The following is an 18,669-nucleotide window of genomic DNA, read 5'->3' as shown; positions in this document are numbered from 1 at the left end:
TGACACTAAGTTGGGATTCTTTTTTTTTAAAAAAAATTCTAAGTTGGGACTTTAGGACTACTTAAAGGATTAATCTTCTTATACACTAACACTGATCACAGCTGATAGTGTGTGTGTATATATTAGGGGGAGTTCAATAGTCCCTTTGGAGGTATTATACCGATAAGATTAAATTCATCGTTGGATATTAAACAAGATTTATCAATCCTTAGATTATTTGAAGAGTATGAATTACTAAATAATGTGACAAGATGTAAGTGGATTAAAATCATGGGTATCATACCCAAAAGGAATTGTAGCATTTTCCATATATTAGTAGGGTTGGACCTATGTCATATTAAATTAGACAAAATTATTCAAAACATCCTTCATATTTCGTTACATATCTTTTTTCGTCCACTTTTAAATTAGTAATATTACATCCATTACAAAATCAATTTGACAAAACTTAGTCCCAATTTAGATTTTTGACTAATTTTTACTCTGAATCTATCACGTAATTCACATATGAACATTTTTAAAAGCAAAAGGTAAGATTCCAGTTGTATTTGAATAAATGACTCAATCTATATTTATTTTTATCACAAAAAAGTTAGGAATTGACATGAATTATATTCAACTTTTCTCCTAAAAAAGTGGTCATATTCATTTTTGCTGCTAAAAATATGGGATCTAACCTTTTTTGACAAAAAAAAATGATTACACATGGATCACGTAGTGATTTTAAGCTAAGAAACGGTAAAAAACTTAGGTTGTGCCCAAATTTACTAACTTGAATTTATAAAAAAAAAACATAAAGTTAATATTTTAAAACTAAAAGATAAAAAAAATCATACATTCCGAACAATTTTCTTATTACATTATATTTATTTGTTATGCATCCAAACTCGAAAGCGTGTACATTGTCTAGAAAATTAATCTCTAATGATGCCTGAATAAAATCATCTGATCCTGAGTAGACTAGTAGATCATTGGCAAGGGGGCAGAGAATGCTTCAAATTCAAGTTGCGAGACAAGCTCTCCACCTCACGTGTGTCGTCCAACAAAACAAGTGGTTCAGGATTTAGGATGGACTGCGAGAATAGTAGAGAGTTTTTTGGTTGGAGAGCATTACAAAACTTTTTGCAGGGTCATGTTACGTCAGACGGCCCATCGCCTACCGCTGGATACTGGAATACTATCGAAATTGAGAATATTAAGAATATATAATTATTCTTCTGGGGGGTCGTTGTTTTTGCTTCCGGCGGCGCATCTTCTATGCCTTCTTGATCTGATTGTGGAGCAAGATCTCAAACCTAAAATGCCGTCATCATCCACTAAATTTAAAACAAAGAAGACGGAAAGAGGTATTTTATGCAAGGGCAGACAAGGCAGGAACTAGGTGCAATTACACCCACCAGTTGAGAAGCACTAGAGTTCCGTTGTTCTCGAAACTGGTCCTTCCTGCGGCCAGATTCCATAGCAGATGGAGTCTCGTCTACTAAACGCAATTCCATCAATTCTATCTAACCTTTCAACATTTCTTTGCAGGGTTATTACATTTTGTACCTTTAGGTAAGAAAAAAGGTAGGCTGAATACTTGGATGTCTCGCCCCACTTGGTAGTTTGATTGGTCACCTACCCTCCCTAGAAAGTATCGTTCATCTCCTTCATTAGGGTTCGAATCCCAAGGTTAACATGTACGAGAGTATGGGGCATCTCCTCTTGAGCCGTAGGAAAATTAGTCGGGTCGAAAGTCCGAATACTCCTTGTATCTGAAGGAAAAAAAAAAAAAAAGATACTTGAATGTCACGTTTTATGTAAATTTGAATATTGTCTAATAAAGTATATATAATTGAGGGAGGGAATGACAAATTTTAGAGTTTTAATGATAAGTTCCACCCTTTTTTTGGTGTACTTATCCTATTAATCTAAAGGCACAAAGTAGAAATTAACAGAGTTGGTTGGGTATCTATATGTATATATATATATCTCCTCTTACCATCCTTATTCGACCGTCGGATTCCCGGAACTCCGGGTATTGTGCAAGAGTGTTACTGGTAATATAGGATGGGAGTATATATTCTAAAGAATTTTTTCGCTATATTCTATGCTTTCGCACTGCAGGTGGGAATAAATGCATTTGGTTTTACTTTTAACTTGCATATCGTTCTCAAACACAAATTCGTACTTATCGTCAAAAGATTCATAGTAGGCAAGTTCTGTCATGGATAAGGAACGGCACCACTTCATTTACGAGCAATGCCACATTTACAAGTTAAAAGCGTTGATTAGTATCATATCCTCAAAGAAAGAAGATAGGCTAAAAGGTTATCACGATTTGTTTTTAAAATTTACTTTTAAATTTTTTGGGAAACAATAACAAATAACCTTAAGTGCAGATGGTGGCCTCACTTATTGTCTCAATTAATCACAACCAACTTTAGTGTCATTATTGACAAGCTTAATTAGTAGGGTAAAGGACAAATGACCCCTGTGATTTCATATGTTGCCACATGACACTCCAAACATTTCAAAATATTCATTTCACTCCTCTATGATTTCATGTAAAGTGGAAAGTTAACGGAAAAAGAATTTATGTAATGTCGTTAGTTAAAATTCCAAAAATGCCTTTGCTTAAATTATAAATCAAATAATGGTTTAACCATCTTGTATAAAAACGATAAAGAAATTATGTGAAAAAAAATGCAAAATATCACAAGAGAATATAGTGGATATTTATGCAAACTATAGTGGATGTTATGATTTCATCACACGCACTTGTGTAACGTGTTTAGTATATAATTGCCGTTACTGATTGTGCATTCTGTTCATTTTCTACCTACATAAAATCACAGGAGGTGTATTTCGAAATCTTGGGGGATCATCTAGCATTGTACAAATTTGCATTTAACGCCCTAATTAGTATCATCCCCTGCACAGTTGCTTCCTTCACCAATTAACCGTTTCTTCTCCTCATAAATCTTCATAAACCGAGGTATCGTAACCTTACAGTAAAAATGACAGCTCTTCACCAAGTTTTGCTACCTCATGATTAATGGAAAATCGTGGTGATTAATTGCAGCGCTGCAGCACAAAGGCCAAGCCTGGGTACCAAACGCCCAAATGCGCGCAGGATTTTCTCGTACGATTTGCATCGTGAGAGAAACGTCTCCCGGATTTTCCAGCTCTGCTTGTGATATTTTGGTCCATACTACTGAATCATCCACATTTCGACAATATTCCAGGTGCTGGGTAAACTACAAATACCAAGAAGTCCGGGTCTATATGGCGCCTTAAAAATTCTTCGTTATAGACACAGCAGACAATATGTTCCACCTAGCTAGTCCGTTTCTACTTTTAGAATTCATTTTGATGACGGAGGAAAAAAAAAATAGTGACTTTAACCATGAAGGCAATATAGGATTTGGGATAGGAATCATACTGTCAATGCTGAATTCTTCGCCACCTTCAATCCATCATGTTTAAATTCTTCTCTCCTTAATTACCTGTTTCTTAAATCATATTTCTCCCTTGCTGAAAACAAATTATACCAAAAAAAAAAAGAAAAAGTCCATCAATGTTTACAATGTAGAATCTCGATCCATGCATAAATCCTATATTCGGACTACATTTCCAACTTAAAAGTCACATCGAGGTCATCGAATCCAATGACACCGTAACAGCAAATGGAATAGGGTGGAGTAACTAGAATATTTTGTAGACTTCTTAAGCTAGAAAAAAAGATCAAAAGCCTTAAATCCAGTCGGCTACCGCACCATATTCTGTTTAGATAGTTGAACTTTATCCAAATGTACTTTTTTTATCTCTCACAGGTATGATAAAATCGAATTTTTATGAGCTGCTGAGTTTGTGAGCTGTAAATTCAGTGGTAGTTTTAAATTCTTATTCCCACCTTTTGATCCTTAAACCTTCATGCTCATTGTCTGATGCATTGACAAAGTCAACGGATTCTTTGTCAACCTCAGTTGACAAAGTTGAAAAAAGGCTACCCACCGAGTGGAATAAACTGAAAAGAAGACGAAAAAGGGATCACAAAAATGTCAATGTATTTTGACATCTTGCATGCCTTTACTTCAATGCTCCAAATATCCAATGCCTTGACCACGCAAAATGGTTCACAGGTATGTGAATTATCTATCAACCTTGATAGTTTAAACTCTAACGCGTATTATGTACATACCTTGATAATCCACTCATCCCAACATCTCGTTTTCCAATCACCATCAGATAGCCAATCGATTTGATTTCCCATCTCTCAGTACCGCAAATTTCTGCTATATTGTCTTAAAGATTTTTACAGGAAGATATATATAATACTCCATGAGAGAAAATTCCCGACAGTCAATATGTTCCAACATTAAAATTGTAGATACCAGCTCACACTTATGTTGGATCTAGAATTTTGTGGACTTAAGTGCTTTAAATGTTTATGCACTTTTCAATCGTATAAATGATTATACACAAAGTACAACCAGTAACAACTTTTAGTCCAAATTTTGAAGCCAATACTTAGTTTTTAAAACTTAACGGAGTTGTAGGTACGCTGATGAAAAAAAACGCCACAAGATTACAAATTATTTTTTAAACCATAACTCGAGGTGATGTTCTTATTCATGAGCTCCGATTACATAGATGTAATAATTACCAAAAGCAGTGTTTTTACGTACGTTGCCGTATATACTACATGACAAAAAATGGTAGAAGTGTTGACAAAATATTTGCGAAATATTGCTAAAATATTTCAAATTTGATTTCAACGAAAGTACTAGGAAAGCTTTCTTACAGGGACAATGATAGAAAAATATTGCTACGTTTTTTGACCCTGTCAACCAAGACTTTCTATTGCACAAGATGTTTACAGTCTCCGATACACAGAAAGGCGTATATGTCTGGATGAGGTACTGCATCAAACTCATACATTTCTTTTCTCATTAGAACGAAAGATTAAATTATTTTCTTCTTTTTGTAGTTAATGTGGATACTTTATCTTCCAATACGCATTATTCCGGCTCTTAAATTCTGGTAAAAGTGTTGCACCTGAAACATATATATTAACTTTTGTGGAAATGATACGTTGGTCGCTTGACCATCTATAACACAGTCATGGGGAGGCAAACCTGCGTGCACCTGCAATACCAATGTTGAGAGAGAGTCCAGTAGGACACTTTTTCGGTATTTTTGATCATTAATGTCCTCCCCAAATATCCCCTATAGTTAGTGAGGGATTCAGGGTTCTTGTAACCCAGTGCCACTACTTTTTTTTATGTAACTATCTTTTACTACCAAAAATAAAATCTATAACAAAGTAATTGTAGCTAGCTTCACAATTACAGTTTTGGAATCCCAATTCTGGGGTACAAAAGATTTGCAAAAATCAGTAGCTCAATTTACAGCCGAGCAGACTTTGCGAATTTCACCATCAGTGCCTGTCTTAACACCGATGCTACTCATCTTCACCATGGACCTTGCAAACTCCACACTGAACGTCAAGCCAAGCAAGCCTCTTATCCCTAAAAATCGTTGCACAAGGGTTCTGGTTGAGGGATCTGTCCACAACATTTGATCTGATTCTAGGATACCCCGACCGCTCTGAAGATTTCCGAAGAAAGAGTTGTCGAACCTGTTTTCACTGCCGGTGTCTAGGGCCACACGCTTGGAGGCATCACCATTTGCCGGACAAAGTGACTGAAATTGAGAAAGAAAAGAGGGACTGATGGAAGGGTCAACCGTCACGCTGGAATTGAAGTTGTACATTCTGTACTGGGCGAATTGGCAAGCTACTGTTCCAATCGTATGTCCCCCTAATATTGCAAACATACACACATTATTGTTAGCTTTTCTAAAATGCTCGTTGACTAGGAGCCTTGGAGTACTGTACTAGGAATATAATCAATATGGGACGCTACAAGTATTTTTAATTTCCGGTGGCGGATACTTACATATATAGACTCATGTTCCTTGTGGTCCAAAATTTTGAACTATATTATTTTGTGTAAATTGTCAACAAATTATATCCTCTGAAAAGGTGTAATTACTCGAATTTATATTCGACTGGATCCACGCAATTGTACTTTTCCTTGCCTTGGCCATTGTTCTAGAACACGATATATGCTTAGTTACTTACCAACAAGGGCCACGAGGTCTTGTGTATTGAGACCTTTCGCGGCGAACTTCTGCTTTTGAAGATCAACGGAGTCCCTGAATCCCGGCAAATTTGCGGTATCGGATGCTAGTGACACTCGGCCATCTCTTCGTCCTGTTGGCACAGGCCAACCGGGTCCATTACTCTGCATGAACTTCCACGCGTTACACACAATTTCTCATGCAAAATAGATTCAAGAACGATATTGACATATTAATCGGTGGAACTAATAAGAATGTGACAGCATAAAAATAATTAATTTACTTTACCAGCACAACAGAATCACGGGCAGCTAGAGCAAGAATGTCTGCACAAGAAACGACCCCAGGACATGCCTGCTCAAGCTGGCGCTTAGCATCGTCAATCACTTCATATCCTCTTAACAAAAGATTAGGCGGGGCAGTTTTCTCGGTGCCTGCACCGTCAATGAGGATAGAACCGTCGCAGCCCTGGACGAAACAGTCGTGGAAGTGCATCCTAAGTATTCCCGGGGCAATTTTAGGGTTGGACTGAAAATGTGTCCTCACAGTAGATTGAACAATGGATTCAGCTCGAGGGCATGAAGTTAAATAGAACCCAACTCGCGTTCCTTGGCCTAATGCCAAGGTTGCAGCCGAGGCGAACAAAAGAAACAAAAACGTAGAGATTTTGCTAAGGTGGTTAGCTTCCATTTTCACCAATGTGGAAAATTCAAAGACTGGGATAATGAAGAATTATAATTTATATGAACTCTGGAGCTCAAGAGTATTTGAAATTGGCAATGTATATACTTAAGCTGCTGTAGACATATATATATATATATATATATATATATATATCTGTATGCTTGTGCGAGCGATGAGGAATGTGCTAGCTAGAGCTCTGGTATTTATATGCAGCAAAAGGCAAGCAAATTGCCTGGAGTAGGAAAAAGTAAGCAAAGCCGGCTCGGAGACTCCGGCAATTAGGGTTGGAAAGATTTTCAAACTTTGGGTTGGATGAATTGCAGTACAGCTGCCTTTTATTACAAAGATGATGCTTGCCTCGGTTTTGATATTTCTTAATATAGAATTCAGTTGAATCTATTGTATCCGCGTTCTACTTAATTCTGCATGCATGTTGGCTTTCGGTGAATAATTTTGCTAGTATATTGGGTTTTCACCGCCACGCAGGACACACAATGCGCCAAGGTTCCCTTAACGGTTCTTCTTTGTTTAGGTGCAATGTGCGGAGATATTAATGTAATTTGACCTACCCATTAAAAACTCAAAAAGGGAGGAAGAGAGAATGCATGTGAGGCCATCCGAAGAAAGTACTTCCTGCATTTTCAGCACTTTAATTTGGTCTACATGCCACATACACTGCCACCTAGAGTTCCAATCTAGTTTGGATAAGAACCGTGCTCTTCTTTTATTCTTTCTTTTTTTTTTTTAAAGAAAAATATTGGAATTGATTCGGCTCCGATCATCATCTAGATTAGAACAATATTTTTGAAACTATAAGTCGCTAATTATAAAAGATATGATCTTTTGTGAGTAAATAATCTGTTGCGAAGAAATGATGACCGACCAATTATTGTCAATTAAAGCGCAACTTATATTGACAATACAAATCATAGTCGGAGTAGTGGGTTGAGTTGATCAAACAAATAAGAATACCAGAGTCATACTAGGTTGTTTAATCCTTTTTTTTTCTCCTTCCCGTTTTAGGTGCATTCATGGAATTGAGTGGCAGAAGAAGTACTGATTTTTGTCTCTATTAAATACACAATTTACGGGGGGAAAAAGAAGGAGCCATACCTTATTTGGAAAGCAATTTTTTAACAAAAATAAAATGATTACATTTTTCGTGAATATATTTTTCAATTATTCTTTTGCCTTACACACATCAAATTTTTACAATATATTTTTCTACAAAAACTCTAGAAAATTACAACCCTTTCCAACAATCGTGGATTGTGATGCTAAAGCAGCCGATAGTACAATTAACACTTGAGATACCAGCGACAAGTGCTCAACTTCGCGTCGATGATAAGAGTCCATTAATACCTTGGCTGCTACACGTAACATACAAATCGACCACCAAATTACTCCTTTCAATTTGAATTAAAATTTGTAATATATGTATATATATATGCTAGGGTCGATCGTTTCTAGATCCCGGCCGTCAGGTTCATGGATAATCCAATATGACTTTAGTATACTTTTCTTGCACAACCATATGCCTCTGCATGCCTAATTGTCTTCCACTTCCACGCACCACAATTTCTTTTTTTCCCTTCTTTAGTGTTTCGGTCAAAGATAAGTATGGCACTTTAACTCTTCCATACAAATAAATCTATACAAAGTCCAACAATAACACAGCTCCTTACACCATGCACCATGCATATATTTCACAGTCGAGGGGTTTTAATTTAATGATTAATGTTAAAGTCTAAAAAATTAGGGGTTTTAAATACAAATCTTCTACCCCTTCTTACATTTCAATCCCAATGTTTTATGACTTTTATCTTGATGTCGCCATACAGCGAAGGTTCCTCCTTTAGTTGTCTTAGGTTTTTTTTTTTTTTATTGCTAATTTTCTTAGTTTTTAGTTATATACAGAGTAGACATTCTATTTCTAATTTTCTACCTACAATAGTGCAATAGTGGAGTTGACTGGCTTTTTTCCATGTTTGTGGAAGCTATTTTATTCCATTCACATCACCACTGAGATAATTTTCCACCGAAATTAGATCCCTTAAATTTCAGATATAAATTATTCATTGACTTTCACTTGCATAGTGGGGTTGGCATGCCCCTAAAGAACTAACTAGTCTATTGCTATTCTTTCGTACATGACTCGTTGGTGTCTCTTTTTTCCCATTAAACTACTGCATTATCATTAGAGAAAAAAAAAAAAAAAGTCCATTCAAAATTGGCAACATCTTGCTATGCTAAAGCTTAATTACCCGAGAAAGGTGGAAAAGATCGACTTGCTGAGGTAATTATTTGTAACATTAATTACGCGGCTTACCCAAGGTTGAAACTCCAGAACACAGAGAGGTAATTTTAGGTTTTAATCTCCATGTCTTCCTCCCGTTTTTCACTTTTTCTTAAATCTAGATTCCTTTTTGTTAGAAAAAAATTAAAAAAAAAAAAAAAAATCACACGACTCACCGGGCGGAAGTCTTCTGGTTTTGTCTTCATTCGGCACAACGCGGTTCTGACTGCTGGGCACGAAAAGTAATTCATCCTAATCCAAATAATTGGCCAATCATAATCCCTAAGTAGACCCTGATGAGATAGTGAATCATTGAAAAAATGACACAATCAAAGGAAAACTGAACTCTCTTTGGCATTAGGAGCGGATGAATGATTAGTCCAACATAGTAATTTTAAACATGGAATTGATCGATCGATTTTCAAGACGAAGTAGATGCATACATATGAAATTTATTATGTTATAAACATGAAATATAAGAAAAATTATTTTCTCATCTATAGTGTATATAACGTTATCAATGAATGTACAATATGTAGAACCGAAAACTTATTGGAGATATATTTGACCTAAATTAATGTATATAGGGAGGCAATTTACGTACATAAAAATATGTGTGGGAGAAAATAAATAATACTAGTAATAATCTATTAATTACATCATAAGAACAAGACTCTCAATCATTCATTCTTCTTAACTAAATACAATAATATGACTCTTTACTTATAGACCAGAGGACTTGGCAAAATAAGCCTTATAACCATAAGAAATTTTCTAATAAGACACTAATTCCTAACTATTATAGGCTCCCGTTTGACAAGTGAGTTTTTTTTTGTATTTGTCTAAAACTTTATTGTAGAAGTTGTAAAAATTTTTTTTTGAAATGTGTAAATTTTTGAATAATTTGAAGTGTATAGTTTAAAAATTTTGAGAAATTTTTTAAGGTTACTGTAGTTAAAGTTGTTAAAAAACTTGTAGCAGACAAACTTGGTCAAAAATTTGCTTGCCAAACAAGGCCATAATTTGACTCCAATAAAATTACTAAAACTCTAATTTGACTAAAATACTACTAAATAATAATATGTAAATTTCTAATTTTGACCCTTGATTTAATATGCCAATATACAGGCTGCTTATATTGGTGCAAGCATGCAATAGTCAACATTGGTCGCAAGAAACAACGTCTCGGGCTTGGGGCAGAATGGAGATTGAAGAAAGTGGGGAACACCTACCTAGACCACACTTTGTTCATTCCTGGGCTGGAGTCAGTTGATCCACCACTACTCGTTCCCAATGCCTTTGTGTGTGTGTGTGTGTGTTTTTCTTTTTTGGGATTTTAGTCGTTCCCAATGCCTTTGTTTGCTTGTTTAATTGTATGGCATTACGGGTATAAATGAATTGAATTGAATTCAACTTCTAAGCTCACAGGCTCGATTCGAACTTTTGGGGAATCCTATACAGAATTAAAATTTAAGATCTAGTTGGATTTGATCCAAAATCTAGTTGGATTTCAATATGATCCAAATGAAATTGTAGATACCAGCTCATACTTGCATGGATCTAGTTTTCGTGAACTGAAATGCTTTGAATGTTTGTATGTTTTTTCAAGAAACAAATTACTATAATATATGAAAAGCAACCATTTAAATCATTGAATTTTACTGAATATACCTTTTAGTCCAAAAAATAAAGTCAAGATTTCATTTTTGAAAGTATGGAGATTATCAATTATTTCTTGATCCATTAATTACTGGGGTAAATGCTCCTACAGAAGTTCCCCAATTAAATAAAAGTAATCAGGATCAAACGAAATGTTTTTACATGTAGATGGAAAAAAAAAAATAGTAAAATAGCATTGACATAAGACAGTGCTGAAATAGCAGTTCAAAGTTTTATTACAACTAAGGATCCATTTGGATCGTGTATTTTGTGAGTGTTTGTTTAAAATTTTACCCCTTACTGTAATCATTTAAAAAAATTGAATTTTTCCAAAACAACTTAATTTTTTCAAAACACCCCTTTTCCCTTTCCACCGCCACTAATAACTTCTACTATATATCCGCCTCCGCCGCCGGTACCTTATTTGGTGTATTTTTTTTTTTTTTTATGTATATTTTGTAAAATCTGTGAATGCTTTAAAGTATTATTTTTGATGGTGTTCTACCAAAATTTTGTCTCTCTAAACTATCTCTAAAACAGGGGTGCCAAACAAACCCTAAAATGCTAGAACTTGCTTAGAGTGGCTGTGATAGAGATCATGAAATAAGATGTTTAGAGTACGGATCAGGTTGCAGCTTAGACAAACGAGACAAAATATCATCGTTTATAATTGTAAAATTAATTGTGCACTGATTGAATAATTTGTCACAACTACCACATCTGTAATGCATGTGCATAACGAGGCTATGGATGTCGTAGAGACAATTCAACCGAAATTGAGAGGAAATACTGTATATGAAGAAGCACATCGTACTATTTTTGTATGCAATTTAGCTGTAGGATGATGCAAAGTAGCAACAAGCGCAGAATTCATGAACTAATGGACTTGGAAGAGATGAGATGAAATAGTACACCAAAGTATCCAACCGATACTTTTCTTTTCTCAGTGGAACGTGGATTTATCATTTTCTTCTTTTTTTCTTATTAATGTGGAAACTTCGTCACTCTTCTAATGCATACTATATATACCTCCTAAACTGTGGTAAAAATGTAAACATATATATATATATATATAGATTAAATCCTGCGGATCGAAATGAATACATTGGCCGCTTAGGCTTGTGATCATCTATAGCAAAGTAGTAGTAATAGCTAGCTTCACAATTACAGTTTTGGAATCCCAATTGAGGGCTACAAAAGATTTGCAAAAAATCAGCAGCTCAATTTATAGCCGAGCAGACTCTGCGAATCTCACCATCAGTGCCTGTTTTGACACCAATGTTACTCATCTTCACCATGGACCTTGCAAACTCGGCACTGAACGTCAAGCCAAGCAAGCCTCTTATCCCTAAAAATCGCTGCACAAGGGTTCTGGTGGAGGGATCTGTCCACAGCATTTGATCTGATTCCAGGATACCCCGACCACTCTGAAGATTTCCGAAGAAAGAGTTGTCGAACCTGTTTTCACTGCCGGTGTCTAGGGCCACACGCTTGGAGGCGTCACCATTTGCCGGACAAAGTGACTGAAATTGAGAAAGAAAAGAGGGACTGATGGAAGGGTCAACCGTCACGCTGGAATTGAAGTTGTACATTCTGTACTGGACGAATTGGCAAGCTACCGTTCCAATTGTGTGTCCCCCTAACATAATAAACACCGTTAGCTATTCTTAAAATAGTTAGCTACGGAAGATGTTAACCCATCATGCTACTGTTCCAATTGTAAGTAATGTTCGTTGCCTTGGCCAATCTGATATAGGTACTAAAATTTCAGAGGATCGAGAAAAATGATTTTGACAATCGAGAAAGAACAATGCACGTCAATTTCATTGATGTGTACGAATCCATTGGAGATTATTTGCCACGCAATTACCGGGGGTTTGAACTATAACAAAATAATGTGTCCATCAGGAGGGGCAAATTTAGCGAAAAAAAAAAACGTAAATAGAATGGACAAAAAAGAAAGAGAGATCCATTTATGATCCAGAACAATATGATCGTCCTTACCAACAAGGGCCACGAGGTCTTGTGTATCGAGACCTTTTGCAGCAAACTTTTGCTTTTGAACATCAACGGAATCTCTGAATCCTGGCAAATTTGTGGCATCGGATGCTAATGAAACTCGGCCATCTCTACGTCCCGTTGGCACAGGCCAACCCGGTCCACCAGCCTGCATGAACTTCCAAAGGTTAAGCCAACCTCTCATGCAAAACAGAAACAAGAATGATCTGGAAAAATTGAGCGGGAACTAGTAGAATTTGATAGCACAAGATTAAATTTACCAGCACAACAGAGTCACGGGCAGCTAGAGCAAGAATGTCTGCACAAGAAACGACACCAGGGCATGCTTGCTCAAGCTGGCTCTTAGCATCGTCAATCACTTCATATCCTCTCAACAAAAGATTAGGCGGAGCAGTTTTCTCGGTGCCTGCACCGTCAATGAGGATAGAACCGTCGCAGCCCTGGACGAAACAGTCGTGGAAATGCATCCTAAGCAACCCCGGAGCAACTTTAGGGTCGGACTGAAAATGTGTTCTCACTGTAGATTGCACAATTGATTCAGCTCGGGGGCATGCAGCTGCATAGAACCCAACTCGCGTTCCTTGGCCTAATGCCAAGGTTGCAGCACCCATGGCGAAAAAAAGAAACGAAAAGATCACAGAGATTTTGTTAAGGGAGTGAACTTCCATTTTCACGAGTATTTATACTAGTAAATATTGAACTTTGTATCTCTGTAAGTGTTTGAAATTTGTAGTAGTACTTGTGCTGTTTTGATACTCGTTGGAGTGATGAGGAATGTGCTAGCTAGAGCTCTGGTATTTATATGCAGCAAAAGCAAGCAAATTGCCTGGATTGTGTAGTAGGTAAAACTAGAAAGTAAACAAAGCCGGCTTCAAGAAACCGGGTTATAAGGATTGGAAACTTTTCAAACTGTGGATTGGATGATGAGTTGGATGCATTACAGCGCAGCTGCCTTTTCCTTTGTCTTATAATGAGAATGATCTTTGCCTCAGACTCGATAATTCTCCACGAAATCCAGTTGCATCTATTATTGCAACCGTGTTTTGCATGCATGGTGGCTCTGGGCATATTCAACTATTGCTCAGTATTGGATTTTCACCGGTAACTAACAAGTGCCCAACTTCCTACAGAAAATATGTAAATAACGTAAACGATGTAAGCTCTGCCGTGCATGAGACATAAATCAACCACCGAACTAGTCCTATCCTTTTGAATTAAAAAATAGCCTGTGATTATTATAATTCTGTCGAGTGCCAGGGCAGTATCCTTTCACTTCACTGCATCAATCGTTTCTAGGTCTCGTCAACTAATTCATGGATAATCTAATACAACTTGGTATACTTTTCTTATGGATCCAAATAATTCTGCATGCCTAACTTTTGTTCGGTTCCAATAGACAATAGTTTTTTATTTTCCCTATGCATGTCTCGGTCAAAGAAAAGTACTAGCACTTTTGCATTCAAATCTTAACAAACCGGCATTTGTCTTCCAAGCCCTTGTATTATCCATGTGGAAAGACAATAATGGCATCCACTTTTTTATACAAAACGTGCTAATTTCTCATCTTTACGTCTCCACGGAGCGAAGGTTCTTGCTTCAAATTCTCTTTCAGTCATATATATACATGCATATATAGGAGGCACTCTGCCAGTAATTTGTTTTACTATTGTACTAGCTAGTGATGCCTTTCATATTCTGAATTACCATATTGTTGGATGCATCTGTTGGCAAGCCAAACTGTAATTAGTAGAAAGAAGAGGAGTTTTTCTTTCTTTTCTGTCTTTTGGGTCGTATGGAGGAGACTTGTTTGTTATATCTACTCAAATACACATTCAACTCGCTAAGCTAATTATTTGTGCCTGTTAGGCGGACCGCCAAAATGGGAACAGCCTGATTTCGCCTGTAACGGCGCACGACTTATTTAGGTCTTCCGGTTTTGTCTTCTTTTAGTTTGCTCGGCTTTGTATGAAGCGCGTATTCGTTTCGGCCCGGGCATGAAAAGTCAGTCAGTCAGTCATCAAAAACCAAATAATTCTTTTTTTGTTTTGAAGGCCAAAACCAAAGAATTGGTCAATCATAATTCATAATTAAGGAAACCCTGTTAACTTAATTTAAATAATCAAATATGAAGAAAATAAAATAAAACTCAATTCCCCTCGACATTAGGAGCACGGCGAACGGGGAATTTTGAATTCAAAATCTAGCTTCTTCTTATAATCTGTTCTCCTTTATCATACAGTTCAATCCTCCCCCAATTTGTCCAATGAATTAATATTTGCATATGCATATTAAACATGTTCTAATAGATTAATCATCAAGAGAAAGCCACATATTATACTAAACCTTTATCTTCTCAATGTTTGTTTGCAAGTCATATCTATGAATGAACAAGCTGATCTTACTGCTATTAGTGTACATGCGTGGCTTGAAAAGCGCATCCAAGTGGTGCAAATAACATTATACACTCGTCGCAAGAGGAAGGAAACACCTAGACGACATTTTATATTATTAATAATGGATAACGTTGATCGACAGGTCTTTCCCCATGCCTTTGTTTTGTGGTTTTAATAGTTCTATGCTTCTATTGATTGCGTGGCACGTCATTGCACTGCTTGAGCTGCTGGTTCTATTTCCATATATTCTTGACGTACAAGAGTTCGAGGTCTCTTCTGGCATTTTCTGTGGGAAATTTTGGTTCGCCGTTTTTGTGATCAAGAAATCGAATAGAACAGCCCCTTCAGATGGGTTTAAAGAAAGAATTGTAGTGATCCGTACACGGTTAAAAGTATTGACTAGTAGACTCGACAACAAAAGGTTCTTCCAACGGAAAATTGGCATGCATGGTCATTTTGTGCATTCATGATCAAAAGGAAGTAATTAACACGCTCTCACGTACATGCGTATGACTGGAAGATTTAATTTAACAGATCTTACTTTACACCCTAATCCCATCAAAGATTCCTCAGTAAACCAGGGAGCAAGGCAAAATTTTTGCATGCGTATTCGGGGCTTGCTTGCTTATCATTGCAAGAATATCTTTTTTGTGAAGGAAGAGGCAAATCGATCCGTGTTTTGTTGAGAATATGCTTTAAATTTGCCATCGTATGCTATGCTATGCTATTGATATTGAATTTTATGAATATTTTGTTGCAGCTAATTCTACCTAGATATTTTCCTCGGACAAACTGGTTCCATCCCTTGTTTCCTCCGTTAATTAACACAGTTGGCTATCTTGTACCCCGGAAATTCCTTAGGTGAGGAGGCAAGTTCGTTTACCCATTCTAGCATTTTGCATATAGATCAATGGGAAGATTTTGTAACCAACTAAGCCGAATAGCAGGAATATGCATGCGACAATCCCCTTGTTTAAAAAGCCAAGGCTCCTTGCAAAACAATCAGTTAGCTTGGCTCAAGTGATTGATCCTACGTAAAAACAATTTATGAAGAAGTCGTTTTCTAGGATTCTCAGATGATGAGATTTTTATCTGATCTCTGTTTTGATCGTCCTTGTTTTCCCCTTCAACACTGGAAACTAGTAGCCGGCTTGGCATCCCACCCTGAATATTTTACAAATCCATCTAGCTAACTTATTTGCTACGTGCCTTTCTATTTGTACGAGGCTCATCCATGCTAGGTTCAACCAAATGGCTTCTCCATTGAATTGTAGAATGACGTTTACTAAGTTCCTCGAGCACTTCCTTCTTCTATATCTTCTTCTACTATGTCCAAAAATCACGGCTGACGATGGTCAAAATGGCTTCCACGGAGAGGAAAGAGATGCCCTTTTGGCTCTCGTAGCCGGTTTTAGCAATTCGTTTCTTCATCATAACTGGACTAAGGTCATGTGTTACGAGAACGATCCTCCCTATTGGTTTGGCATTGAGTGTTTGAATGGAAGAGTTTCCGGAGTAAGATTGGAAAATTTGGGCCTAACCGGAGAAATCAAAGTTGATTCACTTCTCAACCTGACAGAGTTATCAATTCTGAGCTTCAAAGACAACTCAATTTCAGGACCACTGATGGACTTCTCGAACAATCAGAAGTTGATATACATTGATTTATCAGGCAACAGGTTTGATGGAGCAATACCGTTGTCCCTTCTAAAGCTCAATTCCTTGGCCTCATTGCATCTTCAGGCTAACAATTTGAGTGGTTCAATTCCATCGTTTGATCAGACTAGCTTGCTGGAATTCAATGTGTCTTACAACAATCTTTCGGGCCCAATTCCCAATACTAAAGTCCTTCAATCATTCAACCGGTTTTCGTACTTTGGTAATCCAAACTTGTGCGGCCCTCCATCTTCCTCAGACTGCAACAGCAAAAATGATACGTCAGATACTAACAAGTCAAAAAGTTCAAAGTCGTCTAAACTCCTTCCAATCTTATTAGTTGTTAATGTTGTTGCTTTGATCATTCTTTTATTCCTCTGCATTATTTTCTTTAAGAAGTATAAAAACCTCAAGAAAAGGCTGGAGGAAAAGCACATTTTGGTCAGGGACGAAGAAAAGGATGAGAAGATTAAAATGGAAACGGGGGGAAATAGGGTAGCAGCTGATGAAGTAGAGAAAGGGAAGCTCGTGTTCGCAAGTGAAGATAGGAAATTTGAACTTGACGATCTCCTAAAAGCATCTGCTGAAGGTTTGGGTAAAGGCAACTTTGGTAACTGCTATAAGGCTATGCTGGAAAGGGGACCAATTGTCGTAAAACGACTAAAGGACTTGAAACCTTTAAGCGGTGAAGAATTCATGAAACAAGTAAGAATGATTGCTGATCAAAAGCATCCAAACTTGCTATCTCTTCTTGCCTATTACTATTCGAAAGATGAAAAGCTACTACTATACAAATTTGCTTCAAACGGAAACGTGTACAACCGACTTAATGGTAAGTATAATCAATTTATCATTATTAGCAGTATTTTTCCAATTTTTGGAGTATAAATCAGTGAGATGGATGCGTTAAGCTCTTCTGCTGATGTGTCTTACAGAGGGAAAGGGGAAACCAACTCGAATTCCTTTTCGGTGGAGCTCAAGATTATCAGTAGCTCGTGGTGTAGCTCGAGCATTGGAATATCTACACCTCAACACCAAGTCAACAAACGTTGTCCCACATGGAAATTTGAAGCTATCCAATGTACTTATTGATGAAAATGATGGTGTCCTTGTAACGGATTATGGGCTAACTTCACTTGTAGCAGCTCCACTGGCAGCTCAACGTATGATTGCATTCAAATCACCCGAATACCAAAGTCACAAAAAGGTGTCAAGAAAGTCTGATGTTTGGAGCTATGGCTGCTTACTCCTGGAGCTGGTAACAGGGAGAGTTTCAGCTGATTCAGCCCCCCCAGGGACCAATGCAGTTGATCTATGCAGTTGGGTTCATCGCGCAGTCAGAGAAGAATGGACAGCTGAGATTTTTGATGTTGAAATAGCAGTTCAGAGAAGTGCCAATCATGGGATGCTAAAACTACTGCAGATTGCAATGAGATGTTGTGTAAGTTCCCCTGAAAATCGCCCTGAAATGAGTGAGGTTGCAAGAGAAGTTGAGAACATAGTCGTAACGGCTGATTCCGAAGATGAGGAAGAGTTTTCATCAATGGATCGATCGCTCACGGATGAATCCATGTCAACTCCATCCAGGAGTACTACAACTTTAGACGATCGACGATAATTTATTTTTTTCTTGCATTGGCCTTATTGCAATTTTGTCTGTGATGTACTTTCCTATATTAGTATATTAGCAAAGGTTGAAAGCCAACAAATTGATTTTCTTGTGTTTCGGAGAGTAAGAAGCCACCTGAAAAGCATTCCTGGTTGGTAAAGGTCATTTGTATATGAGTGTGAATAAACTCTGGTGATTCTTGTTCCTAAGTAAATACTCTTCTTTTC

General features: G+C 37.0%; 3 protein-coding genes across 3 annotated transcripts; 1 reads left to right on the top strand and 2 right to left on the bottom strand.

Moving 5' to 3' along the window:
- Positions 1-5,032: 5,032 nt before the first annotated feature.
- Positions 5,033-6,988, bottom strand: LOC113726664 (cationic peroxidase 2-like). Its single transcript, XM_027250497.2, has 3 exons — positions 6,415-6,988; positions 6,128-6,290; positions 5,033-5,804 (listed from the first exon to the last, which is right to left on the bottom strand). Exons 1-3 carry the CDS (start codon positions 6,814-6,816, stop codon positions 5,386-5,388), a joined length of 984 nt encoding a protein of 327 aa, XP_027106298.1. The 5' UTR covers positions 6,817-6,988; the 3' UTR covers positions 5,033-5,385.
- Positions 6,989-11,853: 4,865 nt separating this feature from the next.
- Positions 11,854-13,531, bottom strand: LOC113726663 (peroxidase N1). Its single transcript, XM_027250496.2, has 3 exons — positions 13,045-13,531; positions 12,770-12,932; positions 11,854-12,404 (listed from the first exon to the last, which is right to left on the bottom strand). Exons 1-3 carry the CDS (start codon positions 13,450-13,452, stop codon positions 11,986-11,988), a joined length of 990 nt encoding a protein of 329 aa, XP_027106297.2. The 5' UTR covers positions 13,453-13,531; the 3' UTR covers positions 11,854-11,985.
- A 2,867-nt stretch (positions 13,532-16,398) lies between these two features.
- Positions 16,399-18,656, top strand: LOC113728724 (pollen receptor-like kinase 1). The gene is made up of 2 exons (XM_027253091.2): positions 16,399-17,665; positions 17,769-18,656. Exons 1-2 carry the CDS (start codon positions 16,429-16,431, stop codon positions 18,449-18,451), a joined length of 1,920 nt encoding a protein of 639 aa, XP_027108892.2. The 5' UTR covers positions 16,399-16,428; the 3' UTR covers positions 18,452-18,656.
- The last annotated feature ends 13 nt before the right edge of the window (positions 18,657-18,669 follow it).

Source organism: Coffea arabica, chromosome 2c (assembly GCF_036785885.1).
Source record: "Coffea arabica cultivar ET-39 chromosome 2c, Coffea Arabica ET-39 HiFi, whole genome shotgun sequence".
NCBI classification, from domain to species: domain Eukaryota; kingdom Viridiplantae; phylum Streptophyta; class Magnoliopsida; order Gentianales; family Rubiaceae; genus Coffea; species Coffea arabica.
The sequence above is the reverse complement of the archived record's forward strand: the minus strand, read 5'-3'. Positions and strand labels throughout refer to the sequence as shown.

What these genes read in the sequence shown, in the direction of transcription:
- LOC113726664 (XM_027250497.2), bottom strand. Translation starts at nt 6,816, where the DNA reads ATGGAAGCTAACCACCTTAGCAAAATCTCTACGTTTTTGTTTCTTTTG. An exon ending in CCCGTGATTCTGTTGTGCTG is followed by an intron (nt 6,291 to 6,414) that starts GTAAAGTAAATT and finishes AAGTTCATGCAG; the next exon opens with AGTAATGGACCCGGTTGGCC. An exon ending in AGACCTCGTGGCCCTTGTTG is followed by an intron (nt 5,805 to 6,127) that starts GTAAGTAACTAA and finishes TTGCAATATTAG; the next exon opens with GGGGACATACGATTGGAACA.
- LOC113726663 (XM_027250496.2), bottom strand. Translation starts at nt 13,452, where the DNA reads ATGGAAGTTCACTCCCTTAACAAAATCTCTGTGATCTTTTCGTTTCTT. An exon ending in CCCGTGACTCTGTTGTGCTG is followed by an intron (nt 12,933 to 13,044) that starts GTAAATTTAATC and finishes AAGTTCATGCAG; the next exon opens with GCTGGTGGACCGGGTTGGCC. An exon ending in AGACCTCGTGGCCCTTGTTG is followed by an intron (nt 12,405 to 12,769) that starts GTAAGGACGATC and finishes TTATTATGTTAG; the next exon opens with GGGGACACACAATTGGAACG.
- LOC113728724 (XM_027253091.2), top strand. Translation starts at nt 16,429, where the DNA reads ATGGCTTCTCCATTGAATTGTAGAATGACGTTTACTAAGTTCCTCGAG. An exon ending in CGTGTACAACCGACTTAATG is followed by an intron (nt 17,666 to 17,768) that starts GTAAGTATAATC and finishes TGTGTCTTACAG; the next exon opens with AGGGAAAGGGGAAACCAACT.